The sequence below is a fragment of the Meriones unguiculatus genome, chromosome 9, assembly GCF_030254825.1.
Source record: "Meriones unguiculatus strain TT.TT164.6M chromosome 9, Bangor_MerUng_6.1, whole genome shotgun sequence".
NCBI classification, from domain to species: domain Eukaryota; kingdom Metazoa; phylum Chordata; class Mammalia; order Rodentia; family Muridae; genus Meriones; species Meriones unguiculatus.
The window spans coordinates 114,633,091-114,657,756 of record NC_083357.1 but is presented as its reverse complement, the minus strand read 5'-3'; the positions used below and the strand labels follow the sequence as shown (position 1 = coordinate 114,657,756).

Below are 24,666 nucleotides of genomic sequence, written 5' to 3'. Positions count from 1 at the left end.
AGGTTCCTGGAGTTCAGTAATGATGACAGCCCACCCGAATACATGGGAAGCGCGGGCCATCAGCTGCTGCTGCAGTTCTAGGGGCTGCAAGGTGGTGGCCGCTGCTCCTGCTGCTCTGTATTCCGGTCATTATTCTTGCAGACGTGCCCAGGCTGCGTCAGAGGGGGCGCCGTCTCTCTTGCACTCCATGGGCACTGCTTAGCTGGCCTCATTTGTCAGCAGCTTGCTGCAGCAGGCTGCATGGGAACGCTGCCCCTGGGAGCCTGAACATTCAGCGACAATGAGAGACTGCCAGGCAAGCCCAGCATCTCACCGTGCTTGGTGATGCTGAGCCGCTTACAATTAGAACAAGGAGCAAGGCCCTCCTGCCCCCCAGAATGCTTCTTCCTCTCGGTGTTCTTCAAGGGCGACTTCAGAAATTTAGACATAAAATAGTTGGAACATAAAATAGCTATTTTTGCCACTGTAGACACAGATGCTTATGTGATATCTGTGTAGTTGGAAGGGGATGGGAAGAGGGATGGGAAAGGATGTAAGAACCCAGAAGGTTTTCTCTTCACTCAGCTTTAGCACAGGTCTTTTGAGTGACAGCAACTCACATCTTTGGGAACAAAGACACAGGGTGTTGGCACCCACAGCCCAGGCTGCAAGGTTGGATGCACACATGCTGGAAACAGGAAGGACTTGGCTTTGAGGACAAATTGGAGCGCCTAACCAGGGTGTTGTCCCTGTCAATTATTTATGCTGTGCTGTGGCAGCCAATTGCAGGCTCACTTCTTTGGGCTTCTGCTTGCAAGAGTGTGGCAAGAAGCTAAATGTTGACAGTTCTGCAGAATTATTTTTCCTCACATCTAATTTCATGTTGTTAATGTGGGGTTCCTTGATATCAACCAAGCATAACCAATGAGGCTGGAAGAGTCCCGAGAGAAGTCAGAAAGAACTGAGGGAGCAAACCGTTCTTTTCAGTGGGAGGCGGGGGCCCACACATTGTGTGCCGGAGAAGTCACACGCACGGCTGGCAGCTCTGTAACCTAAGAAGCAGTAACATGCTTCCTATAGAAGCTTCTCCGTGGCTAACCGCTGTGCCTGCCACCCATTCCCCAAGCTTGGGTCCGGGTTTTCAGAAAGAAGGCCTGGTTGCTATGTAAATGCGCTTGCTGAGAGGCATGTCAACCTATCAGCAGGCAGTACTGCTTTTTAGCATACCCCTGTTTGTTCTCACAGAAGCAGCTCCACGTGCAAGGAAAGGTACCTTGGAGTCAAAGCAGAGGGGTGCCAGGAAAGGAAGGCTGCGAGGAGCTACGGATGGGGTTGGCTATGAATTTAAATGGCATCTGTGCCAGACACTGTGACAAAGTACCTGGGAAAGCCAACTGAAATAGGGAATGTTTGATTTTGGCTCACTGTTTGAGAGATCTCCATCCATGCCCATCTGCAGCTGTTGCTTTAGGTCTGAGGTAAGGAGGCAGAAGACCGTGGAGGAGGACGCACGATAAGGCGCTCAGCTCATGACAGCCAGGAGCTGACTGGGGACAGGGTGTGCTCATTAAGGACAGGCCTCCTGTGTCCCCTACCTTCCAATTAAGCTCTACTGAAACCTAGTTCCACAGTCTTTTAACAATACCATCAAATGGCCAATCCATCAGTTGATTGGTCCCCTGATTAGGTCAAAGGCTTCATGATCTATCAGTCCTGCCAAGCTTCACGGTTAAGCACTGTCCCGGGAACAGGCTGTTAACATGTGAGGCTTTGGGTTAAGGTTGCAGGTTCATACTGAAATAAACAACGAAGCTTAGCCAGAACTGGGATGCCCAAGTGCTGCCCTGGGTTTCTTTCCAAGTGCCCGATAGTCCTGACTGAGGCTACCCTGAGGCACAGACGGAAAAGTGAGATAAAAGCAGTTTTCACTCACTAGTTACCATGTTCTGCATATCTCTATAGAAATTCTAGTTATGAGCCACACACTCATTCATTTTTAGCATAGTCAAAAGTCTTCCTAATATAAGGAGATACACTATCTATATAGAGCCAGAATTTCTTCTATGCAGTTCCAAATTTTGAAAGTCTCCATGTTTTTTTCCCTCCTGAAATCCATTTGTTAGCAAACCATCATCCAACCTGAAATATGGCCAATTACAGTCCTCACTTCTTCCACTAAGTGCCATGGTAATGCATTTTTCTACAGAAATCCTAATGCATTTGATTGCAGGTTGTAGGTCCAGACCCCACTGGGAACATTACATAATATACAGTGCATTCACTGTAGTAATTTTCTCAAGTAAAACAAAAAATTCTGAATTCTAAAAAGACATATGGCCACAAGGGTTTCAAATAAGGGATTGTAAACCTGTGATATCTGTGACCCCTTTAGAAGCTTATTTAAATACCCATTTAAACCTTACATATATTAGGATGGCCATTATTTAAAACAACAGACAGAAGCAAGTGTTGCCGAGGTTCGGTAGAAACGGGAACCCTGAATACTGGCTGTGGGACAGTAAAAAGGTTCAGCCTCTGTAATGCATAGCACTGACAGTTTCTCAAAACATACCTGTGACTCCTCTATCATCCTCAGTTCCACCTGAGACATGTACGTGAGAGAATTAAAAGCAAAGACTTATGCCGATATTCATACCTCTGTTGACAGCATGACATCATTCATAACAGAGGAAATGTTACAATGACACAAGTAAATATTCGTTGGTGGATGAATGGATGGATGTAAAGGAAATAGGGCTCGTACAGACGAGGACAGAAACTCCAACACATGGCACAGCAACCGTAAGCCTTAAGGGCTGTAGGCTAAGTGAAATAAGCCAGGCAGGAGCATGACATGACGATTGCAGGGTGCCGCTAAGGAAGGCGAGAGCTGGTGCTCAGTGGGACACAGGTCCATTATGAGAGGATGACATTCTACGGACGGATGCTGGTGCTGGGACACAATATGAATGTTCTCACTGTCACTGGACTCACGCTGTAAAATGGATAATGGTGCATTTTACCTTTGACATTCCCCATTAAAAACAACTTAAGTTTTAAGTATAACTTTTAAAAGTTCTTGACACAGATTTCTCCCCTCCCCTCATTTTCATTTTTCCTTGCTGGAAAGCTGTTTTGCCCAAAGTAGACCTGACTTTGCTCTAAGGGGGTCCACAGGTCCTGGAAGGCTAGACTAGAGTTGTCTATGGTGGGTGCGTGTTCCCTGACACATGGCACTGAGATATGTTCAAATGTTCACCCGCCAGAGAGATCTGAGATCTCTGGGGCACAGCAGGATGCCCCACACAGCCTACTATACTCTTGTGCAAATTAAGTGGCTGACAGGCTCCTCAAATGCCACACTCGCTCTTAGGAGGGCTGTGTTAACCATTTACAGTGTGGATCCATGTGTACAAGTATTGATGGTGGAGAGCTGAAGGCAGGACTCGGCCTGAAGCTCTTAGAGAACACACACCCTTAGCCGCAGGGAACCGGAGGTGCCTTCTCTGTCTTGGGTGCTTAATGCATGCCAGCCGCTCTCATACCATTCTTCCCTGGCAGAACTGGAGTCAGCAGATTATAGAGCCAATTGCAAGGGTGCCACGCTGGGAACAGGCAGCTGTATCCTTTGCTCCTGTTTGTAGGTGCCTCTATCACTAGAGCTTTCTCTCCCGTTGGCCCACCAAGGGAGGGAGCCTTCCTTCTTCAGCTCTGCAGCAGCAGAAGTCAACACAGTCACATTGCATGGCTGCCAGTTTACTTCTCAGGGAGATTTCTCACCTTCCCAGCATGTTTGTCTGGCTGGGAATACTTTACAGTCCTTTAAGGCTATCACGCTAAGACAATAGCATCCTGTCAGGCCTGGCATTTCGCTCTCTTAGCAGATCTCCCGTCACCACACATCATTCCGTCTGCTCAGACTTGCCCGGTCACAGAGCTCATTATTATTATTATTATTATTGTTATTATTATTATTATTATTTAAATAGTTAATCTACACTGTGGCTGGCAAGAGAGACTCATCTATTTTCTAGATTGTTCTACTTCTCCTGCTTCTTACAGGTTCCCGCATCTATGTGTTGGTCTTGGAAGGATTTCCTTGGAGATGTGGTGCTTCTGGGAGGATTAGATGCCTTGAAATTCTATGATTGCTTCCATAAGAACAGTCTCCAGTGGGTCAAATTCATCTGTGTTCCTTAGTCAGGTCCTCAAACTCCTCCTCCCAGAAGGTGTTTCTCTCTCTCTCTCTCTCTCTCTCTCTCTCTCTCTCTCTCTCTGTGTGTGTGTGTGTGTGTGTGTGTGTGTGTGTGTATGTGTGTATAACTCTTGCTGTTTTGGAACAAGCTCTAGACCAGGCTGTCATGGAACGCACAGAAATTTATGTGCTTTTAACTCTTGAGTGCTGGGATTAAAGGTATGCACCACCACTGCCAGGCACCCAGAAGGTGTTTTCAGGAAAGGACACATTGATAGCAAAGCACTAACTTATAGGGAACAAAAATGACCCTTGCTCGCTCTACAGTTCTCTAGGGTAAGGGAGGAATCTGGCAAGGAATGATATAGGACTCTACATAGCCCCAGATGCCTGGCATCCTATAGGAAAACCCACATGCTGGTAGGACATGGGTTCCGACCGCATCTCGTGCTGGTGGCCTGTCCTGTTCTTCTTTCTTTGGATAGCCACAGGTTAGAAAGAGGGTCCCAAGGAAGAGAAAGCAATCCTAAAGGAAGTTATGGGTCATGTCATTTACAGCCGTATACCAAGAAAGCAAAACTCTTGTTTGAGAGTGCTAAGTTAAGAGCCTGTGTGCATTGCCCTTGGTTGGTGCTGCAGGCTCCACAGGCCCCTCTGGGTCCTGGCAGATTGGCTCTGACGGTCTTCTTGTGGAGCTTTGGTCATCTCTAGGTCCATTTATCCTTCCCCCCTCTTTTCCAGTAGACTCCCTATGCTTTGCCCAATGTTTGGCTGTGAGTCTCAGTATCTGTTTTGAGCTGTTGATGGGTAGAGCCTCTAAGAGGACACAACTCTGGTAGGCTGCTGTCTGCAAGCACAGCAGAGTATTGTTAATCGTGGTAGGGGTGAGCCTGGCATTGGTTGGACATTCCCTCAGTCTCTGCTCCATCTGTTCTATCTTTGTCCCTAGGTAGGGTAAGTTTTGGACTGAGTTTTTGTGGGTGGGTTGGTGACTCCTCTGTCCCCTGGGAGTCTTGTCACATCTTTCATTTTTGGCAGTATTGGAGACTGAACTCAGGATTTTGTACCTGCTCAGAAAGGCAACATGATACAATTGAGTTACAGCCCTGATGGGACTTCCCTACCAGGTCACAGGGGAGGAAGACACTCAGTCCTCATGAGAATAGATGAGCTAGATGTCTGGGTAGGGGGTCTGAGGAATAGGGGAGGGGGATGAGGGAGGAAGGGTGGGACCAGGAGGAAAAGAGGGAGGGGCCTATGACTGGGATGTAATTAACAACATAAGACAGAGAAAAAAGAGCCTGAGTGTACAGTAGTGGGCTGTTTCTCCTTTTGCTGTTTGCTCCTGGGCAGTGCTCTGCCCCATGTGTCCTAAGCATATAAAAGTTTTATTTCCCTCCAAGCCTGTGCTTTCCTGCCTCCCACCTCATCACTCTTCCCCAGCTCATGCAGAGACAGCTCATTCTGGTCACAGGTTGCCCAGAACGTCCTCCTCCGGCGTGACTGATGGCTGCACAAGACCTCCAAGGGTCTCTAGGCTCATGGTGGGACCCTTAGAAGGCCTAGATTTGCAACCTGCTCCAAGAGGCTTCAATTTTTTTCCCTTTGGCCTTCTAGATTATTATCGATTCCCCTCACCTCCCAGTAACTTACTAGCTTCCTTTCAGTGCCTATTTGTCTGAGTTGAGTCAGAATGTTCTTCTATCTTCTCCCATTGCCCTCCGAGAAGTTGCTTAGGTCAGTGAATAATGAGAGGCGTAAAAGTTCCACCTGCAGCTCACTTCCTGCTGCTGCTCACTGGAGGTGAGCCTTGGGCTGCCTCTCTCAGGCAACAGACACTGGCAGGAATGCCGAAGAACGTTCTGTGTTCGCTCTGTAGAACAGTGGTGTGTGCTTCTGAGCATGAACTGTGGTGAACTCAGCGTTCAGATGTCTGCTTCTCTATGTGACGGTGATTTGGAGGTTGGAACTCACAGAAGTGATTAAGAAAGAGACTCCTTATCTACAATCAACCATGCTGGCACCCTAACCTCCAGTATCCAGAACTGTATCAAGTGAGGTTCAGTAGTTTTAGCTTCTGTATCTTTGTTACTTTGTTATAACACAGTGGGGAGATGGAAAGAGTCACCTACTCAAGTGTTGAACAAGGATCCAAGGTTTAAGGCATTTCTTCTTCTGTCATCAAGATCCCACCAGTGTCTGATTATGACCTTCAGCATGGAGGCTGTGTCATGACCTTGACCATGAGCTCAACGCAGCAAACTATGTGGCTGCTACAGCAAAGCTGGTGTATGTGCACACATCAGGCAACCATTGATTTCAACAGGTGCTGTTAGGTTAATAATAAACCAATCTTTTGGAAAAATAAGAGAATCACTGCATTATATGGACATGCCCAGTTTGGAGTCATTTTGATTTCAGAAACATTAAAATCTGAAACAGCACATTTCTGGATCAAGGAAATATGATGAAGAAATCAGGGTAAGAATCCAAAAATAATTGGGATAAAAATGGAAGTGAGAAGACATGTCTGATCAAACATGTAAGACAAAAAGGTGCAAACAGAAAGATGTCGCTGAAGGAGTCTGGTGGGCGGATCACAGAGAGGAAGACACACCAGCTTATCAGAGACATTGGTGCTGTACAAACTCCAGGCCCACGGCGTCCTATCAGTCCTAACAAGTGCCTGTGTTCTGTACCCATTAACTTGTGCTGAGAGAGATTTTTTCCTTAATAATAAATTTTCATACAGCTGATAAGAACAACCTTTTTTTCCTTCATCTTTGTTTTGCAACTGATCCTAAATATTTTAAAAAGTCTGCCATCTTCAAACCTTTACTTTGAAAGTGGGGGAACAGTTTTTGTATTTTATATGGATTCTTAGTTGTTATTATTATGGGTCTAGTCAACATATCAAATGGTACAAACTTAGGGGGACCCATGTCACATTTGGATACTTGTGTAATTCTCAAATCAGGGTAAGTTATTGGTAACTCCTTAAACAGTTATCATTTCTCTGTGGTAAACATATTCAGAATCCTTTCTTGCAGCTTTTGTCGGGAGAAATGGCTGGGTATAGCCCTCTTCCAGCACAGCCCACCAGAGCATGTTTGTCCCTACTTGTAACTCACTGATCAACCTCTCTCACCAAATGCACTCTCTGAGTTGCAAAACCTTTCTGAAGAATTTGTTCAAGTAAAAAAAAAACACTTTTTTTTTTTTTTTTCTGTGTGATTCTAGATCAGTCGCTACTTGGAGAAGAAGACAGGTTCAGTCGAATTTAATGCAACGAGTCTGGATTTGTTCTCTAATTACAAAGTGAGCAGGTGCCAGGCTGTAACTGTAACGCCCCTACAGTAGAAGACTTTTAAAGAGAAAATGAAAGGAACTGTGGGATTGCAGTTTTCAAGGGGGCATAATCAAGTCATAAATATTGGACAACCCCATCTTTTTAAATAATGTGTGGATTACGTAATAAAAAATCTACCGTATGGGGCAAAAGAAGGGCAACTTCCGAGAAATGAGTGTGTTGCATTCAGCTCGGCTATTTTTCTTCAGTACACAAGACCTTCCAGATCCTACTGGTCTCAGGGTAAAACTCGAGCCTGGCTCCCGACCACTGTGTAAAGGATGGACACTCTGTCCTCTTCAGAGCAATGGTCGGTGTTCATGTCCTGGTCTCTATGCCACCTTCTATCACCTCCCAGCCTAAACTCTTGGTCATGACCTCATAGAGTTGTGTCACCAAATGGGGGACAAGTCAAAAACTCTGGCAGTGGTCCCCAGTGCTGGACCACACAATGTCACTGCATCCCTGACTCTGAACATGTGGCATGAACACTTTGCACTGGATATGATTCCCCCAGGTCACCTGATGACAACATGCTGCATGAAACACCTTGACTCCTAGTCAAAACTAGGGGTGTTATGAATCTCTGGGTTAGTCCTGCACGTACAAAAGTTACACTCTTACAGAAACACAGGAGCTTAATCATAAGAAACAAAACCTTGAAAGCTGGTGAGGTGGCTCAGGTATCAAGAACAGTGGCTGCCGTCCCAGAGGGTCTGGGTTCAATTCCTAGCTCACCTGGCAGCTAACAACAGTCCCAGGACCCCAGCACCCTCCTAGGCCTCTGCAGACAGGAGCTACAGAAATACATGGAGACAAATCACCTCAAACAGAAAGATACATAAAAATTTGAAAAATTCTTAAAAAACAAAACAAAGACCTTTAAATATTTTCCTATTGTCAATAAGTATCAGATTCATTTATATTTAGATTGTGTTATGTTAGAGTTTTTATATTTAAAATCTGCTACTTGAGCTGCACACACACACAAAAACCATTATATGAAACTTGGCTTGGAATTACAACAGAACTTTCCAAAATTTCTCAAATGGTCCTAAATACATTTCTGCTATTTTATGCCACATGTTTCTATCGAACAGTATTAAATCTCATTTTATTTCTTAACTTGAACAGGGGCATATTTAGGGGACGTTTTTTTGTTTAAGAGGTAGAGGAGTACTGGATTAGCGAGGGGGGAGCCCCAGTATTTTCTTGTTACCTCGGTGCCAGGAGCTGGGTCCCAGCTTCCTCTTCTAGGTGCTGTGGCCTCACGAGGAAGAACTTGGATTTGCCACCCTCACCTCCCTGTGGCTCTCCCTTCAAAGTCTTTATATTTCTATTCACATCTTGGTAGATATTAGTCCCTTCTCTTGCTCACTCTTATGTTTCCTTTGGTAAGAAATCACATGCGTGAATCCAGGATTCTACGTGATTGTCCATGGGAATGAGGTTCACAACGCAGCCTTGATTCCAGTCAGGGCTGAGAGGTAAACACCGTCAGCTGCAGAGCTGCCTGTCAGGGTCACCTGCATCAGAGCTGCCTCTCAAGGTCACCTGCCGCCGAGCTGTCCTTCAGGTTACCTGCTCAGCCAGGCAGTGTGTTTCTGTAGGGTCGTTGGGAGCTGATTCGTCGGAGGTATTCATTCACAGCTGACTTTCTCTGTCTGAAAGTCTCCTCCTCCACAGGACACAGAGGCCTTGTGTGTGTGGCATGCTGCTCCCCTCTCTAGTCTCAAGCTTAGATTTGAACAGTGACATTTTGGGCACCTTGGCTGTGGATCTTTCCGAGGCTGTCCTGAATTTACCTGCTGGGCTCTTTCTTGCAAGACTGACAACACATGCCTAACAGATGCTAAAAATGCAGCGAAGCAATAACAGGACCCAAGGTGCCCTCCATGCTCTCTGCTTACCTCTGGCAGATTCTTGGTTCTCATGCGCCTTCTTTCTCACTTGGAACACAGCTACTTCCTTCCTTTAAAACTTCCCAGTTTCACCCTCCCAAGCAGAAGCCTCTCCTAGCTTCTCCACCTGCTGCTCAGTCCCCAGAGATTCCTTGAGTTCAATTTACCAGCTGCCTTACCCACCTGCAGCCCCACTGATGCAGACCTGGCAGGCTCCTCTCCTCATGTCCTGTCCAGCCTGCCAGCTCCCAGCCTGTTTCCCTGTCCAGCTTCTCCACCCTCGGCAAGCTTGGGCCAGCCCAGACTGAGCTGAAAGAGCAGATTCAGATTTATTTTTTATTTTTTTCTAATGTCCACAGCATTGGTCAGTAGAGCAGAAAGATAAAAACAGAGCTCTTGGGAGGGCTCAGTGGGACACTGGAGACATGGAACCTTCTGAGTCCCTTCCTCCCTTGTCTCTTAGCCATTTTCTTTTACCTTTTCATTGAATGGTATGTGGGTTTTTTTTTTTTCTCCAAAGATGAAAATATTACAGTTGAATTTTCTTTTTCTTTTTTTTTTTTTGGTTTAACTTGTGATTTAAAAAAAAAAAAAAGAAAAAGAAAGAAAAAAGAGACCTGCAGACTGAACTATGGATAAAAATAACTATCTTATCATCTTAAAGTCATTAAGTGAACATAACGGGCTCCTTGTGATCTCCGGCGGTCTGGAAGCTGGCATCTGTCACCACCCTCCGTCTCATCCGCAGGCGAGACTGTCAGAGCAAGGGCTCCATGCTTAATGGAGTCCTGAGAGTAAGTGTTTGCCCGTCCAACCTGTCACTCCCAGCAGCTGTCACCCAGCGTCTCTGAGTCCCTCCACCCTCCTCTGCTTCCCACAGTGCTGCCAGGGGGTCCCGAGGGGCTGACGGTGCCGCACCCCCATCCCAGCCTCACCTGGCTTTGCTGTGTCCATTCCAGCACTCCTCCTCATTGGACGTGCCTGCTGTCACGCTCTCATCCTTGCAGATGGCATAGGGCAATGCGGACCAGACCTTTTTAGAGAGCTTCAGTTTCTCCTTGATGTCTGTAACCTGATCGAGACACCAGGGAAAAAGTGTGAGAAGACTCCTCAGGCTTCGCTTGCCTCTCCTCATACGGGCTTAACAAAGTGACAGTGACCAACCTAGATACAAGAGCACAAGCTACCATTTCCAACAGAGAAGAAAACCATGCTACAGGCCCCTTTGCCCAGAAAGCCTCCCACCTCCACTCTCTTCTTGCTCCTCCCAGAGAACACTTAGGCTATTGGCTTTCTGTTTTCTCTCTTCTCTGTCCTGTCCTTTGAACTGAAAACTAAGGAAGTGTCTCTCCTGGTTTTGGGCCACCTCACTGCAGAGAGTAGGAAACGCCTACAAACACCCTAAACACAAGCTTTAGATCATGTTTCCTGGATGCCAGATGATGCTCCAAAACAACACAGCAAGAGATGAAACACATTTCCCAGTGGAGGATCTGTGTCTGCAAACGCAAATACTGTTGCTAGCTCAGCTGTTGGTGACCTCTGCTCCAGTGGGCTCACACAGAATGCATTTGGGGAGTGAACAGTAAACCCAATCCACTTAAAAAATTCTGGTTCCCAAAGATGAAAGCCAGTCCAAGTACCAGCATACAATGTAGCTCTGAGGGCTTAGTACCTCAGTACTCAGTACTTAGTACTTAGCACCGGTGTCCGAGGTATTTGCAAGCTTAGCATTGACTTTTCACCTGGGAGAGAGGGAAGCATAAGGATCTGATGTCATTTTAGCTTCATCAAGAACCTGCAGTTCATTCATTTCATACAGTCAGTGTTCTGATGCATCGTCTAGCCAGTCCTTGCCAATACTGAGAAATTTCATAGACGGATAGAAGACGCCGGTTACAGGCTGCATTGGGTCCCATTGGGCCGTTACAGGCATTTTTTAAGTCCTGCCCCAGAACTCCTTGGAAGGCGTCATGATTTTGACATGGGGTCTTTACAGGGGTAAGGGAGTAAAAGTGACCCCATTTAGATAGATTCTAAGTCAGGAGGGAGGATGAAGGCAGGGCCAGGGAGAAGATGGCCGTTTGAGGGCCTGGAAGCCATCCTTCCCCACAGCCGCAGAAGGAACCAGTGCTGAACACGCCCTGACGCTGGACTCTCTGCTTCTTTGGCTCCCTGCTGGACTCAGACTCAATGCTAGCTGCAGTCAAGAGTCCACATCTAACACATGGACTTCCTCACATCCCAGCCAGCAGCTCTCTTCACCCCTTCTCATCCTGTGCTTCCTGAAGTAGGGATAGGGCAGGATGTGACCTCGTCCTCAGTGGTTGGAAATGGTTGAGTGACCATTCATCCCTGTTTTTGACTTAGGGAACACAGGACGCTAAATTTATAAGAAAGAAAAAACCCGATAAAACCCAGGATAGGTTAGCGATGTATTTTCACAACTGTGTTTGATAAATGTTCACTGAGATATTAGTTTTAATTATCCCATTCTGTTTTGGTTTCATAGACAATATTACAAATGTCACATAATTGGGGTCATAACAACATGTGTCCTGAACCTCTCGAGGGCTGCAGTGAGGCTGGGGCTGTCCCTGGGTGTGTGCCTTTCAGGAGGATGGGGTGTGGCTCTTCTGATTTGCTCACCATGCCACACATTACGACCAGGGCATGTTCTCTCTGGCATTTTGGTAGCTGTACATCTGCATCGTGCAGTTCATGGAGAGAAAAAGCAAAGGAGCATCAAGACATGTAAATGCTGTTTTAGCATTCCTCGAGAACACCAGGCCATTCCCCAGCAGCCTGCAAAGTCGAGGCAGACAGCTGAACAAATGGATGCATTAGCCACTGGAAAGGAACACGCCTGTGATTTTAAAGTATGCTGGAATGATGGGAGTTTATTTCCAGTTTCAGGAACATTTTCCAGTTTGCTCATTGTGTAGAGGTACTTATCTAGTCCTACTCGCTGTTTTGATTTCTGAATAATGCACATAACTGCCCTGCGATAGCTCCAGAGCTGGGCTTTCTGCTTTGTTCTCCTGGAACTTAACAGCATGTGGCCGCGAGGAAAGCTTTATGCTACAGGTACTCCAGAACAAATGTGTTATGGATGGACGCATCAATCTGACTCATTACATGACACAGCTCGAGGAACAGAGGCCTGTGGTCATTACAGCAGCTCCCTTGCTTTGTTTGCATCCCAGATGAGTTATTTGAGGGTGCATCCTTCACAACAGTGGTAACTTCCAGTGGCCCAACTTACAGGACAAATATTGTCATGACAGCAGGGTTTGTAAAGATGAAGTATGGTTGTTTGTTTGTTTTTGCCTATTTTACTGACATTATGAAGAATCAGCTTGTCATTTCATAGGAACTCAATCCAGATAGATACAGCTGGGTTCACAGAGATAACCCACGCCACCTTTTAGTACTTTATTTTTGACACTTTGAACCGCTGCCTTTCCAGAGCTGTGTCTCTTGGTTTAGGCCCAAGAAAAAGTTCATGGAAAGCCGATGCCATGGGGAGACAGCAGAACCATTCCTCCATCCACCATGATGAAACTCAGGAGCTCACAGCACAGAGAGCAAGGGCACAAGGCAGAAAACTATGAAAGCCAGAGACATGAAAAATCAAGGAGTGGTTGGAAGAACATCTTTAATTTGATGGTCTCGCTTAGGAAATAAGCTTGCCTGAATGTTCAAGTTGACTCTCATGAAATTTCTGACTTAACTTCCAATTTACAGCAGATGCTAGGGATAGAGGAACAAACTGAGCAAGAGCATAAATAAATGATCAGACACATCCGGTGAACGAGACATTGCAGAAGACAACTGGCCTCAACTCCTTAAAAGAGCAGAAGTAAATAAATAAATCAATAAAGGCAGGGAGACTGTTCTAGATGAAAAGAAACTCTGAAAAACATACCAACCAAATGTCACACGGGAGACTTTGCCTCTGTCTTAGATCTGGAGGCAAGATCTAAAAGATCTGTAACAGAGAGTTTTGAGACAAAGGGACAATTTTGAATACAGGACAGATACTAGTTGGGAATCCGGAGTCACTGTTAATTTTTTCAAGTGTAGACACGGTCATGTGGCTATGAGAGGATATCTTTTAGGGGACTCATGCTGAGATATTGAGGGATGAAGTGTCCTTATGACTTTTATTTATTTGAAAAGAGTCAACAAAACCAAAGCCCTCAGTCACTAGTGAATCCACTGGAGGAGAATACCAGTGCTAATTTTCTTTGTAGCATTTCCAAGGTGTTTGAAAAGTCAGAAATGATGAAACACTGGGGGAAAGTAATGTCATATTGTCAGGAACACAGCTGTTAGGAGCTTGCCTGGAAGTCATGGACTCGCAGTGTGGGCTAAGAGCTCTCAGGCAGCCAAGCCTCTCAGAACAATCTTCTCAACGCCATCTTGCTCAACCATTGTTGCCACACCATTGCACAACAGGGACACAGAGGGCTTGAGCAGCCAAAGCCAACTTGTCATGTATTTAGTTAAGGGTGGAGATGAAGCGTCGTTTCGGGTGTAGACTGCCATGCTCACAGTGTTACTGTGGAGAGTCCTGACTTCCCAGCCTGCCGCAGTGGTGCTGACGCTCCAGCGCTTATCTCTGAGGACTGGGACTGAGAACACAGATGCTCCTGTTTCTACTTATGAGATATGAGAATCTAAGCCTTCCTGATATTCCATGTAGGGATGAATTCTGCAGCCAGGTCATGTGGAGACAGACATTTTTCCAGCTAAGAAGGAGCAAGTAAATCTTCCACAATAGGGACCGTGGTGCTGGGGCAGGGCATGGTGGGCATGTCCATGTGTAGACGAGGGTCTGTGTCTCCAGTCACTCATTAAATGGAAGAGTGAGTTAAAGATATCTTTGGGAGAGAAACTTTGGATTTCTTTCAAACAATGGAAGCACACGAGAACAATGAAACGGCAGGTTGAATGCAGTACTCCCTTGGCAATGGATTTGTTCTAAGACACTATGGCTAGTCCAGACTATGCACAACACTAAGTCTTAAGTTATGTGTGTGTTTTACCTGTACAGACATATCTATGGTAAGGCTTCACTTATACATCACTCATATTAAGAACTGAAAGTAACTAATAACAAAATAGAACAATTACAGGATATTGTAATGAAAGTTAGGAGAGTATGGCTCCTCGCAACCACCTTAGTGTCCTGTGTTGACTTTTGCTCTTGTGATAAGGTGGGGTGATACAACATGAGCAGCAGGAGGTAAGGTGAGGGACAGGTCCAGGTGCTCTGTCGTCTTGGGCACCTATGGAGTTTTTCATGATACAGGAGAAGCAGCATCTGATTTGAGTGTTCCAGATCCCAGTCATTACAACGTGCCATTAGATACTGGACAAAGGGAAGTATCCCATCTTAGGCAAGACACACTCGCAAGCATGCTATGCCACTGCCCTACTCAGAAAACGTGCAAGCTGAAAGTGACCTAGTCAAAGCATAACCAGTCATAAGTAACTGACATCACAGAAAGTAAGATCATGGATAAAAGGAACTGTGTTTCTCTTCTTCTAAATTTTTATTCTACGCATATAGGTGTTGTGCCTGCATGCATTTCTGTGTATGGAATGCACGCTCGCTGCCCTTGGAGGTCAGAAGAGAGCATCAGATCCTGGGGAGCAGAGTTTCAGAATGTTGTGAGCCACCACATGGGTGCTGGGAACTGAACCAGGGTCCTCTGGAAGAGCAGGCAGTGCTCCTAACTGCTAAGCCATCTCTCCAGTGCTCTTAATTTTTAAATAGAACACCATGGTTGGAGATATTTGTGGCATGCCATGTGATATTTTGATACAGGCTTGCATTATCTCATGCTCAAATGAGGGTACGCTTATCTCTTCAAACATTCATCATTTCTTTGTGGCGACAACAGACATACTTGTCCCCTCAAGCTTACTCTCTAGGCCTCTGGAACAGAATGAGGTAAAAACACTAAAAATCCTTTGTAAATTCTCATCCTCAGGACTTTGTGCCTGGGTGGAACTCAAAACTCATAATGTATGAGTTCAGCAGAGGTGTTACATAGCTTAGGCATAAACAATTTCAAATATCTAAAGTGTCTCTAATCCTGAATATTTTGCTGATGGAAGTACATGACCAAATGACATAGAGACTGCATGCCTGTATGCAAGGGCTCACAGGACTTATTTGAAGTCAGTGATTTGGCAAGCCAAAAAAAAAAAAAAATCCATAACATTTAGTGTCTTCAGCTTAATGAGGCGGGAAGGAGAAGACAATTGTCTTCCAGTACGTTGGTGGAGTAGGGAAAAACCAAGCTTTTGCTGCCAGCATTCCATCACTAGGCTCTTCCGCCTCCTTATAGGCCAGGTTTTACCCTGGGTTGAGAATATAAAGATGGCTAGCTCATCACAGCTGCTCTTGGAGGATGGACAGCTGCACCGTTTGGTGGGTGTGAACAGATCTGCAATAGACACAGTCGTGAGGAAGCAAAAGGCTGTGTGAGTCTTGATGCCAATTTGTCCGGAAGCCTTCCTGAGGAATACTGTATTCCCTCCTGAGCAGGCAAGGCTTCGTTGACATCTTCTCTTTGTGATGTTGAATTCCACCATGGGAACAATTAGGAAGCAGGATAATTAGTAATTCTATCCAGAGGGCTTAAAACTAAAAACACAACCCGTCCGTCCTCTCAGGCTTTCATCCCATGACAATTTTACCCGTGCGGAACGGCTGCTTTCAGCCTCTGCTCTGGTCTTCAGGCACGTGTATCAAAGAGCCACCGCCTCTTCACGGCACTGGGGAGTATCTGCTCCACAGCCCAAGACTCGGCACACAGCACAAAGTGTGTATCGGGTGCTTAACAAACATTTGTCGAGTGAACACACATGAACAGCATGGCCAATTATCTGCTAAGGGTAGTAAGATGTTTAAAACTATCGATTATCTGCCAGCTACTGCCATCTAGACTTTCCTTTGGAGAATCAGAGAGATGTGGGCAAATTCAGTCAGGTCTTTATAAAAAAAAATCATTTCCTTGACCTGATTACTAACAGAGCAGGAAGGGACCTCAACGGATCCCTTCAATTCTCTAAGCTGGACTTCGGGTTCTTGTCATTCCAGGTGTGACTTACATGTGGTCTTGGAGAAGAGTCCCAGGAACTTTAAAGGTCATCCTGGCTTGTGGGTAAATCATGAGAATTTACCCCAAAACGGAGTGACTCCCATCTTACAAGTCTTTAGGATCCTGCACAGCATTCCCAGTATCTTCTTTTTGGTTTTCTAAGTAAGACGCCATGTTCCCACAGGCTGTGTTTTTGAACTTTATTTTCACCATTGTCTACAGTGTAGATTACTTGATGGGGAGTATTTGACTGTCTTCTTCAATGGATTTACTCGCCGAAGTCTGTCCATCCACCAAGACTCTAAGTCTGTTTACTGGGAACCCCTCCCTTCATCTGGCTTGTTCCTGGGCAGCCTGTGAGAGGACCACAGTTGTCCCACACCAACCATCTTGGACCCAAGTGTGTTTTCCCAGCTACCTGTTGTGTGAAGTTGGCCCCCCTGCCCTGTTTACTTGTGACTTCAGAAAGATTTCAGTGTGCTTACTTCATCTGTAGAAAAACATAATGTAATCAGATGTAAATAATATATACCTTATCTTTAGAAAAAATAAGTGATTAATATTTGAAGGGCTATACACTAAATAATACATAATAAGGGGGAAAAACAATGTAAATATTTTATGGGCTGAAGGTCATTTGTTAGCTTTGGAAAACAGTCTGTTTAAAGAAAGAAAGGCAGTCTGGCCATTCCGCTACTTGGGTAAATTAAAAGAAATTCAGTGTATTTAGACGTCTATTCAGCCCAAGGATTTACTAATCCAGTTTTGGATCCAGCAGCCTTGTCTGGGTTTATGTTAAGAAAAGAATCAGCTCGTCTTACAGCTAGTCGCTTCTCTAATAACCGTGAAGCTGCCTCAGGAACCATGCCATGCCTGCCGCCATGGTGACAAGACAAGTTCTAGGCATGTGTCTGTTCACAACTCTCATCCACTTGAAAATACAGGGAGTCGAGAGCGTTTCAGGTTCCTAGGCTCCAGAGGGAACACTAACCTTTTCCAGAATGGCCAAGTACCTATGAGTAAGGTAGCCTGAGGCAGGAAGGAGGAGTCAGCAGTGCGATGGGGCGCAGTGAGGAAGCTCGCTCCGTGAGCTGTTTGTGCTGTGGAGCTCAAGTTCATGTCTTCCCATCAAGACTCAACATTTCACTTACTCATAGGACATCCGCGTTCAACTTTTAACTGTTTTTTTAGACTGTATGGAACTCTTCGGCATTGTTTTTCTACGTCCCAGAGTCCCCTGTCTGTCCTACACTGTTCACCCCCTGTCTGTCTGTCCTACACTGTTCACCCCCTGTCTGTCTGTCCTACACTGTTCACCCCCTGTCTGTCTGTCCTACACTGTTCACGCGTTGTTTCACTCTGTAGGGGAATTGTTTGTACCATGTTTTCTTTCAGGAAACTTCCAAATAAGTCTTGGGGGTGACAGCAGGGACTCTGTTGGATCCAGCCTATCAGGGACCCTAACGCAGACTTTGCCCACATAACCCACCAGCATTGTATCGTGTCCTCAAGTCACAATGCAACTTAAAAACAGCCCCACATTCTGCGCTTTGCCATGCACTCCCAGGGAACTCAGTAACAGCTTCTAGTCTATTGCCATGTGACATATTTTCTCTCCCGTGGTACGGCATTTGTAGCATTGCTCCCCAAGGAGAAACACACTAACTAAGCATTTTGTAGGAAAAAACAGGAAGGATAAAAACCCAGTGGGAAGTTGGGGGAGCTTTGATGGTTCAGAAAGACAATGCTTAGTTCTGTTGCGTTTCTCAGGGGATCAGGAATGGGATGAAAAGTTTAAAGAGTGAATTATTCCCTCCAGCTTCTGGCTTGGAGTTTCTTAGCTGAACGATCATACTCTATGAGGGCATGACCCCACGAAGACAGATGGGATCTTCATCAGGCAAAGCGTTGGTCCTCAAAGTGAATTAAATATTGGCAACATCAGAGATATCTTTCCATGTCATTCAGGTCATTTTTTTGTGGATTAAAAGGAAAAAGCAGCAAACTTTCACATTTTATATTTGTACGTAATTGTGCCTTGTTGCCTGTGATTTAATGTTCTAGGCGAGAAAGCAGAGAAAGAGTGCCATGTGTCCTCAAGAAAAGGCACAGTGCGACTTTGAGCTAATACCAATTGGATTCAACAGTCAAGAGAAAAGGGAGGTCATTTAGTCCCAGAAGTTCACACAAAATCAAAGAATCACTTTGCCCAGTAGCGTCTCAATTACAGCATTAGTTGCTTTTTAAGACTGAAAGTTATGAATGGCTTTAAGGAGTTCTCTTATTGATGAATTGTCAAACTCTGAAGCCCATCAGAGATCCTGTGCTCCAAAGCATCTAGAGGATTCATGATTTAAGATTTGTGCAGACTCATTAAAGTGTTTGCTTTGACATGTGCTAGTGTCTAATGGAAGAGGACTCAGGATGCTGGACATTTTGCTGTGTGTCCCTTTGCTTCTCTGGCAATTCTGGGCATCGTATGGACGTCCTGACCACAGACAAGGGTCTAGGCCCTCCTGATTCTCGAGACATTTACACATGGAGGCCCCATCTTTCTCACTTTTCCCTACATACCCATGATCCATTCCTGGGTTGTTTTCTCCCGCCCACCCTCCCTTCTGATTCATTTAGTTGTCTCTGTTCCCTCACTCTCTGCTTTGGACAACATTGGCTAACTCTGGCCTTGCTCATTTTGTGGATGTTATTTTGGCTGAGTAGAACCAGACATTTCCAAGGAGCTGCCATGATCTGTGGATTGTGACAATAGTGGCTTCTAAATTAGGTTATTAGAAATGCTGTCTTCATCATGTAGGACAGGTGATCCCAGAGTTCAGTATTGTTAATGGTTTCCTGAGGCAGATGAATCGGGTTAACATGTGAAAACCGAGCTCTGCTCCCCCTGTAATCAGAGGATGACACAGGCTCTTTGTGGTCCAGTGACCGGGCTTCTCTGTTTCCTGTTGTGCTCAACAGGATCACGGCATTGGAGTGGGACTTTGACTATGCTTAATCTATGGATTAATCAGGACAACAACAATTTTGTCAATACAGAAAAAGGTTGAGTGTTTTGAGCATATAGTTTTGCTGAAAATTCTTGTTTCTTTACTAACCAGTTAGTTCTCCTCTTGTGCAAGAGCTTCAAAGAGACTTTTTGGTGACACCCAGGAAATTGAAACAGGGGTCCAATTTCTACTTCTGTGTGTGACAGACATGAAAATGATTCTGCTAAGCACATAACCTCCCGAAGTTACTCTTAAAATATTGAAACTTCATCTTCGGGAGATGAAGCCCAGGGCACCACACGCGTGCGTGCTAATTAAAACAGGAGGAAGGCGCTGGGACACAGCTTGTCTGGTGCCATGTTCACCTCTGAGGCTTGGGCCTGCCTCTGCCTCCCAGACCCACGGGGCATGCCGGCTACAGGGTGCTTCGAGTGAGGTCCCAGTGCCAGTGTGGGGAAGGCAGATCCTGGGGCCCGCTGCTCCTCGTGTTTGGCACGTGGAAGTACTCCATCACACAGGAGGTGTTTGGTATTCCTGGGATGAGACCCACAGTTGTCCTGCAGCCTCCGCATACACCACCTGCTTGTGCACCCACACACACACACACACACACACACACACACACACACACACACGCCGGGTGGGGATAGGACACGAGGTGTTTTATTTCACGTTTGGGTGCCCCTCGGAATTTATCCCTGAGTTCTAAATAACTGAGACTTTACTCTTCCAGAAGGGACCCGAGCAGCAGGCAGGCTCTCTGGCCTACTTCTCTGCAATGGCGGCAACACCTGGGGCGGAACAGGAAAGAAGAAATAGCGTTTGGCTCAGCTGAGCGTGGTGTAGTTGAGCTCGCCTTCATCGTTAGGATCTTACAAACCCGATTCCACACAACAGCAGGAGCTCACAAAGACGAAAACTTCTCACTCAGGGAAAAGCAGCTTAGGAGCCACGCTGAAGAGTGCTTGCTGGATCATAGGTGCAAATCAGATTTATCTATATTCTAAAGCCACTTAGAGCAGACGCAAGTCGTCCTAAATCTTTTATGGAATAGGCAATAAAAAGCGCATAAATCTCTTTTGGATGCATGGGATTTGATTTAATCCTAACTGTGTAGACTGGTATTGTGTGGAGCATAATAAATGCTACCTCTGCATCAATTGTTTGATGTTTGGGATACAACCGAAGGTCCTGCTTTTTCGTCCTTTACGGGTTGAGCTAGGGATTGGTCCAAGTTAAATTATCAGTGGTCTGGGCTTAATGGAATTCTACAAACAGTAGAATTGTATGCTGAAGAATAATCCCAGGAGAGTGGAGATCACAGCCCTCGTGGTGCCTGGGCTGTCACTGAGACCCGAGGCTCCGCAGTGGGGGCAGGAGAGAAAGAATTGAGAGACAACGCTCTGTCCTTAGAACTCTTGGAACTCGGCACCAGGTAGGTTCTCTGTGGGGTGTGTCCCAGGGCTCTGGCTGATGACCGGCTTCCCTCTTGGTCTTGAAGCAACTCTGTGCAGGGCCACCACTCTTTTTGTTCACCACATTCCAGGACAGGTCTGTCCCACCTGCCAGGGCAGTGTCCAGCTTTTGTGCTCAGTAGAGAGCATGTGAAGGAACGGGTGAATACAGAAATAAAACTGAGCAGGTGTTTAAACTCGGAATTGCCAAATGAAACTGCAGCTGTGGGTGGTGGCAAAGGCTTATAACCCTAGCCCTTGGAAGCCCGAGGCCAAGATGGCTGTGCTTGGAAGGAGCATCTTCCTTGTGGGTTCTAGGGGCAATCACTTCAAGTACGTACATATGTCCACACACATACACACACACACACACACACACACACACACACACACACACACCTGCTTAGAACATACGATGTTTTATGTTCCTGAGCATGCAATGCCAGACAAGACACAGGCCTGCCTTCAATCAGCTTCCTGCACATATATTAAGGTCAAGCAGCTTCTGAGTTTAAGGCATGGGCGGTGTGAGAAGACGTGACGTGTGTTATGAAGGGCGAAGTGGGAAGAGGTGGCAGTTGAACTGGGTCCTGAGGGACCAGCAGGTGTCTGCTGGTGGAGGACCTGGAAAGACTTGTGTGTGACAGGGGACCCTGGAACAGAGGAAGTCCATAGGTGTGAAGTCTCTTCCACAGGGAAGAGAAACCACGAGGTGTGTGTGCTTCTCTGGGACTCTGCACAATCTCACTGGGAATTGGTTTCCAAATGGAGGAGAGCCCCTCCTTTCTGTACCCACCCTCCCTTTAAGGATTTAATAAAGTTAGCAAGTGAGTATGTTGCTAGGGTACTTGGGACTGGAAGTTCTTAACAAAAAGACACAGCACCACGGGGACAGATGGCATAGGGCGACTCAACTGTACTCCTTCTTGGAAATCAAGCTTTTACCCCTGTGAGGTAAATTACCTGTTCTTGGGAGCCATCTGCTGTCTTAAAGAACCAATTTACCCCGTGGGGTACCAACCCGGGTGTGCCATTTACACCTCCCGCGATTAGACCCCAGGGGCAGGAGTGCGCTTGACCTGTACCTTCACAGTGCGAGCAGGCAAAGGTGCTGGAGAGAAAGGTACATTTCGTCCCTCTTTACAGCTCCAGTGGAAGAGAAACCACCCTGAAAACTGGTAAACAACCATTCTGGGCAAGGAAGGAGTTTAAGACAGTGATGATCACGAGACACATAATGAGAACTACAGATGTCACAGGCATACGTAATTCACAGATTTCCAGCTACTCTCATGAAAACAGTCAATTTAAGTTGGTTTTAAGAATATATTTGGAGACAGGCATAGTGGTGTGTGCTCTTTTCCCTGGCACTCAGTTAGCAGAGACAGTAGGCTCCCTGTGAGGTGGAGGCTAGCCTGCTCTCATAGGCTCAGCAAGGGCTATATAGTAACATCCTTAAAAAAAGATAGATAGTAGATACATGGATAGATAGGTAGATAGTAGATAGATGGATGGATAGATGATAGATGGATGGATAGATGATAGATGGGTAGATAGATGATGGATAGATAGATGATAGATAGTAAATAGATGATAGTAGGTAGATGGATAGATAGATGATAGATAGTAAATAGATGATAGATAGTAGATGGATAGATAGATAATAGATGGATGGATAGATAGTTAGATGATAGATAATATACTTGATTTAATTCAGCATACATCAAATGCTGCGGCCTCATCATATAGCAGTGTCTTTGTGGTACCGAGTCTCTGGCTTGCACTGTAAACTTACAGTCCGTCTCAATGTAGACAGACACCTCCAGTGTAAAGCAGCCACAAGAGGCTGGTGGCTGCCATGCTGGGTGGCCACAGTGCCCCAGTCAGCTGCCGTGCATTGGCAAATGACAGAATTCAAGCTTGGCTGCAGGAGAAGCCTCACATAATCCAGCCTACTTCTAGGATAGTCTCCACTGACATAAATGGGAACATGTTGGATTCAGACTTGTGACATCTGTCACTATTTTACCTACAGACAGAAATTTTTGGCTTAGGTTTATTTGCTTTTTATTGAAGTATAACAATCATCTAGCAGAGGACACAAATCACAGTGTGACAAACTCCCAAGATGCTCATGTGACAAGATGTCAAATGTATGAAAGTTCTTTCTTAAAAACAGATTTTTAAAAATGTATTTTATTTTTAATTCTCTCTCTGTCTCTATGTGTGTGTGTGTCTGTCTCTGTCTGTCTGTCTTTCTCTCTCTGTCTCGTTGTCTCTCTCTGTGTGTGTCTGTCTCCATCTGTCTGTCTCTGTCTTTATCTCTCGGTCTCTTTGTCTCTGTCTCTCGGTCTCTCTCTCTGTACCAAGGTACCTGAACAGGCCAGAAGGGGGCTTTACCCCTTTAGAGCTAGAGTAATAGGTGAGCTGCCTGACATTAGCAATGAGAATGCAAAATCAGCAAGCATTCATGTCTGCTAGCCATGTCTCCAGCCCCTGGAAGTTCTTTATATAGAAAAATCTGTTTAAAATATTTTCGTTCAACCTCCTTTTGCCTTACAGTTCCACTGAGGAACAGTTTCCTACCAAATTACTGCACTTGGGGATTATAAGTACATGCTGGCCCAAGTGTGTGCACAGATTTAAAGTAAAAACACTGTCACAAACTTGATAATAAATGTTGGTTCAAGCAGCCTGAGAGCTCACCTTTTCCACTCAATCCAACAGAGCCCCTCCTGTAGGCTGTTCAAAACCACACTCACTGTGGCCACCAGATGGCACTGTTGTCCAGCCTTTACCCAACTCCTGTCCGCCCCCCAACCCCCCTCCAGCCTTGTCCCAGGGAGGAAAACTGTAGATTGTTCCACTGCGTATTGAACTGACAACCCTGTTATTTTAAACTTGAAACTGACAGGCTGTTATTTTAATGAGGTCTGCCAGAGCCAAGGTTAACCAAAGCTTTATTTCCCTACAAAATGTTAAGGCCACAGTTCTAAAAGGGGGCTGTGAAATGTTATGTTATTGATACTTGCACTGACCGTACAAGTTCTAAGATATTTTTGAGGAGGAAAGCTACATGACGAATACAGACATATGTTTATGTAGAGAGCGAATCCAGCACGACAGCTCACAGCTCTCCCAACAGGTCTTTTTACTTTAAGTTACAGTCTTGCAAAAAAATAAAAGAAGAAGAAAACGGTCTTCTTTTTTTACAGTTATCCATTTTGGTCTATTTTGAAGCCCAAGTGTATATTTTTAGCACTTTGACTTTCTAACTTAATGAGTCAAAGGGAAATTTGCAGCTTATTTCAATTTCATTAATATTCCAAATGAAATCAAGGGTAGTATTTGATTATTTCTGTGAAAGAGGCTTAGAGCCAGAGCGGCAAAACTAAGCTCAAATTTTCTCATATAATGGGTGCTTCTACAGTGCATGATTGTTAATGGCACTATAATTTATTTCCTTTCCCTTGAAATGGCTTTTTAGGTTGATCAAGAAAGTATTTAAAATGAGTTGCTAAGTGTGGCACTATTAAAAACACTAGAAGCCACCTTCCCCCAAGTGATTTTGCTAACATTTTTACACCGTATCTTTAAATCTGCTCCAAAAATAAATTTTAATTATCGAGCGGTCTTCTTGTCTAGAATTATGGACATCCCACACCTAC

The 24,666-nt window shown here is 45.4% G+C and overlaps 1 protein-coding gene across 2 annotated transcripts in view; it reads right to left on the bottom strand.

Moving 5' to 3' along the window:
* Positions 1-24,666, bottom strand: part of Gpc6 (glypican 6) — a 1,064,885-nt gene that overhangs the window by 14,714 nt on the left and 1,025,505 nt on the right. For both annotated transcript variants that reach the window (XM_060391596.1, XM_060391597.1), the window contains one exon: positions 10,360-10,496. In XM_060391596.1, the coding sequence (XP_060247579.1) occupies positions 10,360-10,496 (137 nt within the window). The remainder of the gene's footprint in view (positions 1-10,359; positions 10,497-24,666) is intronic.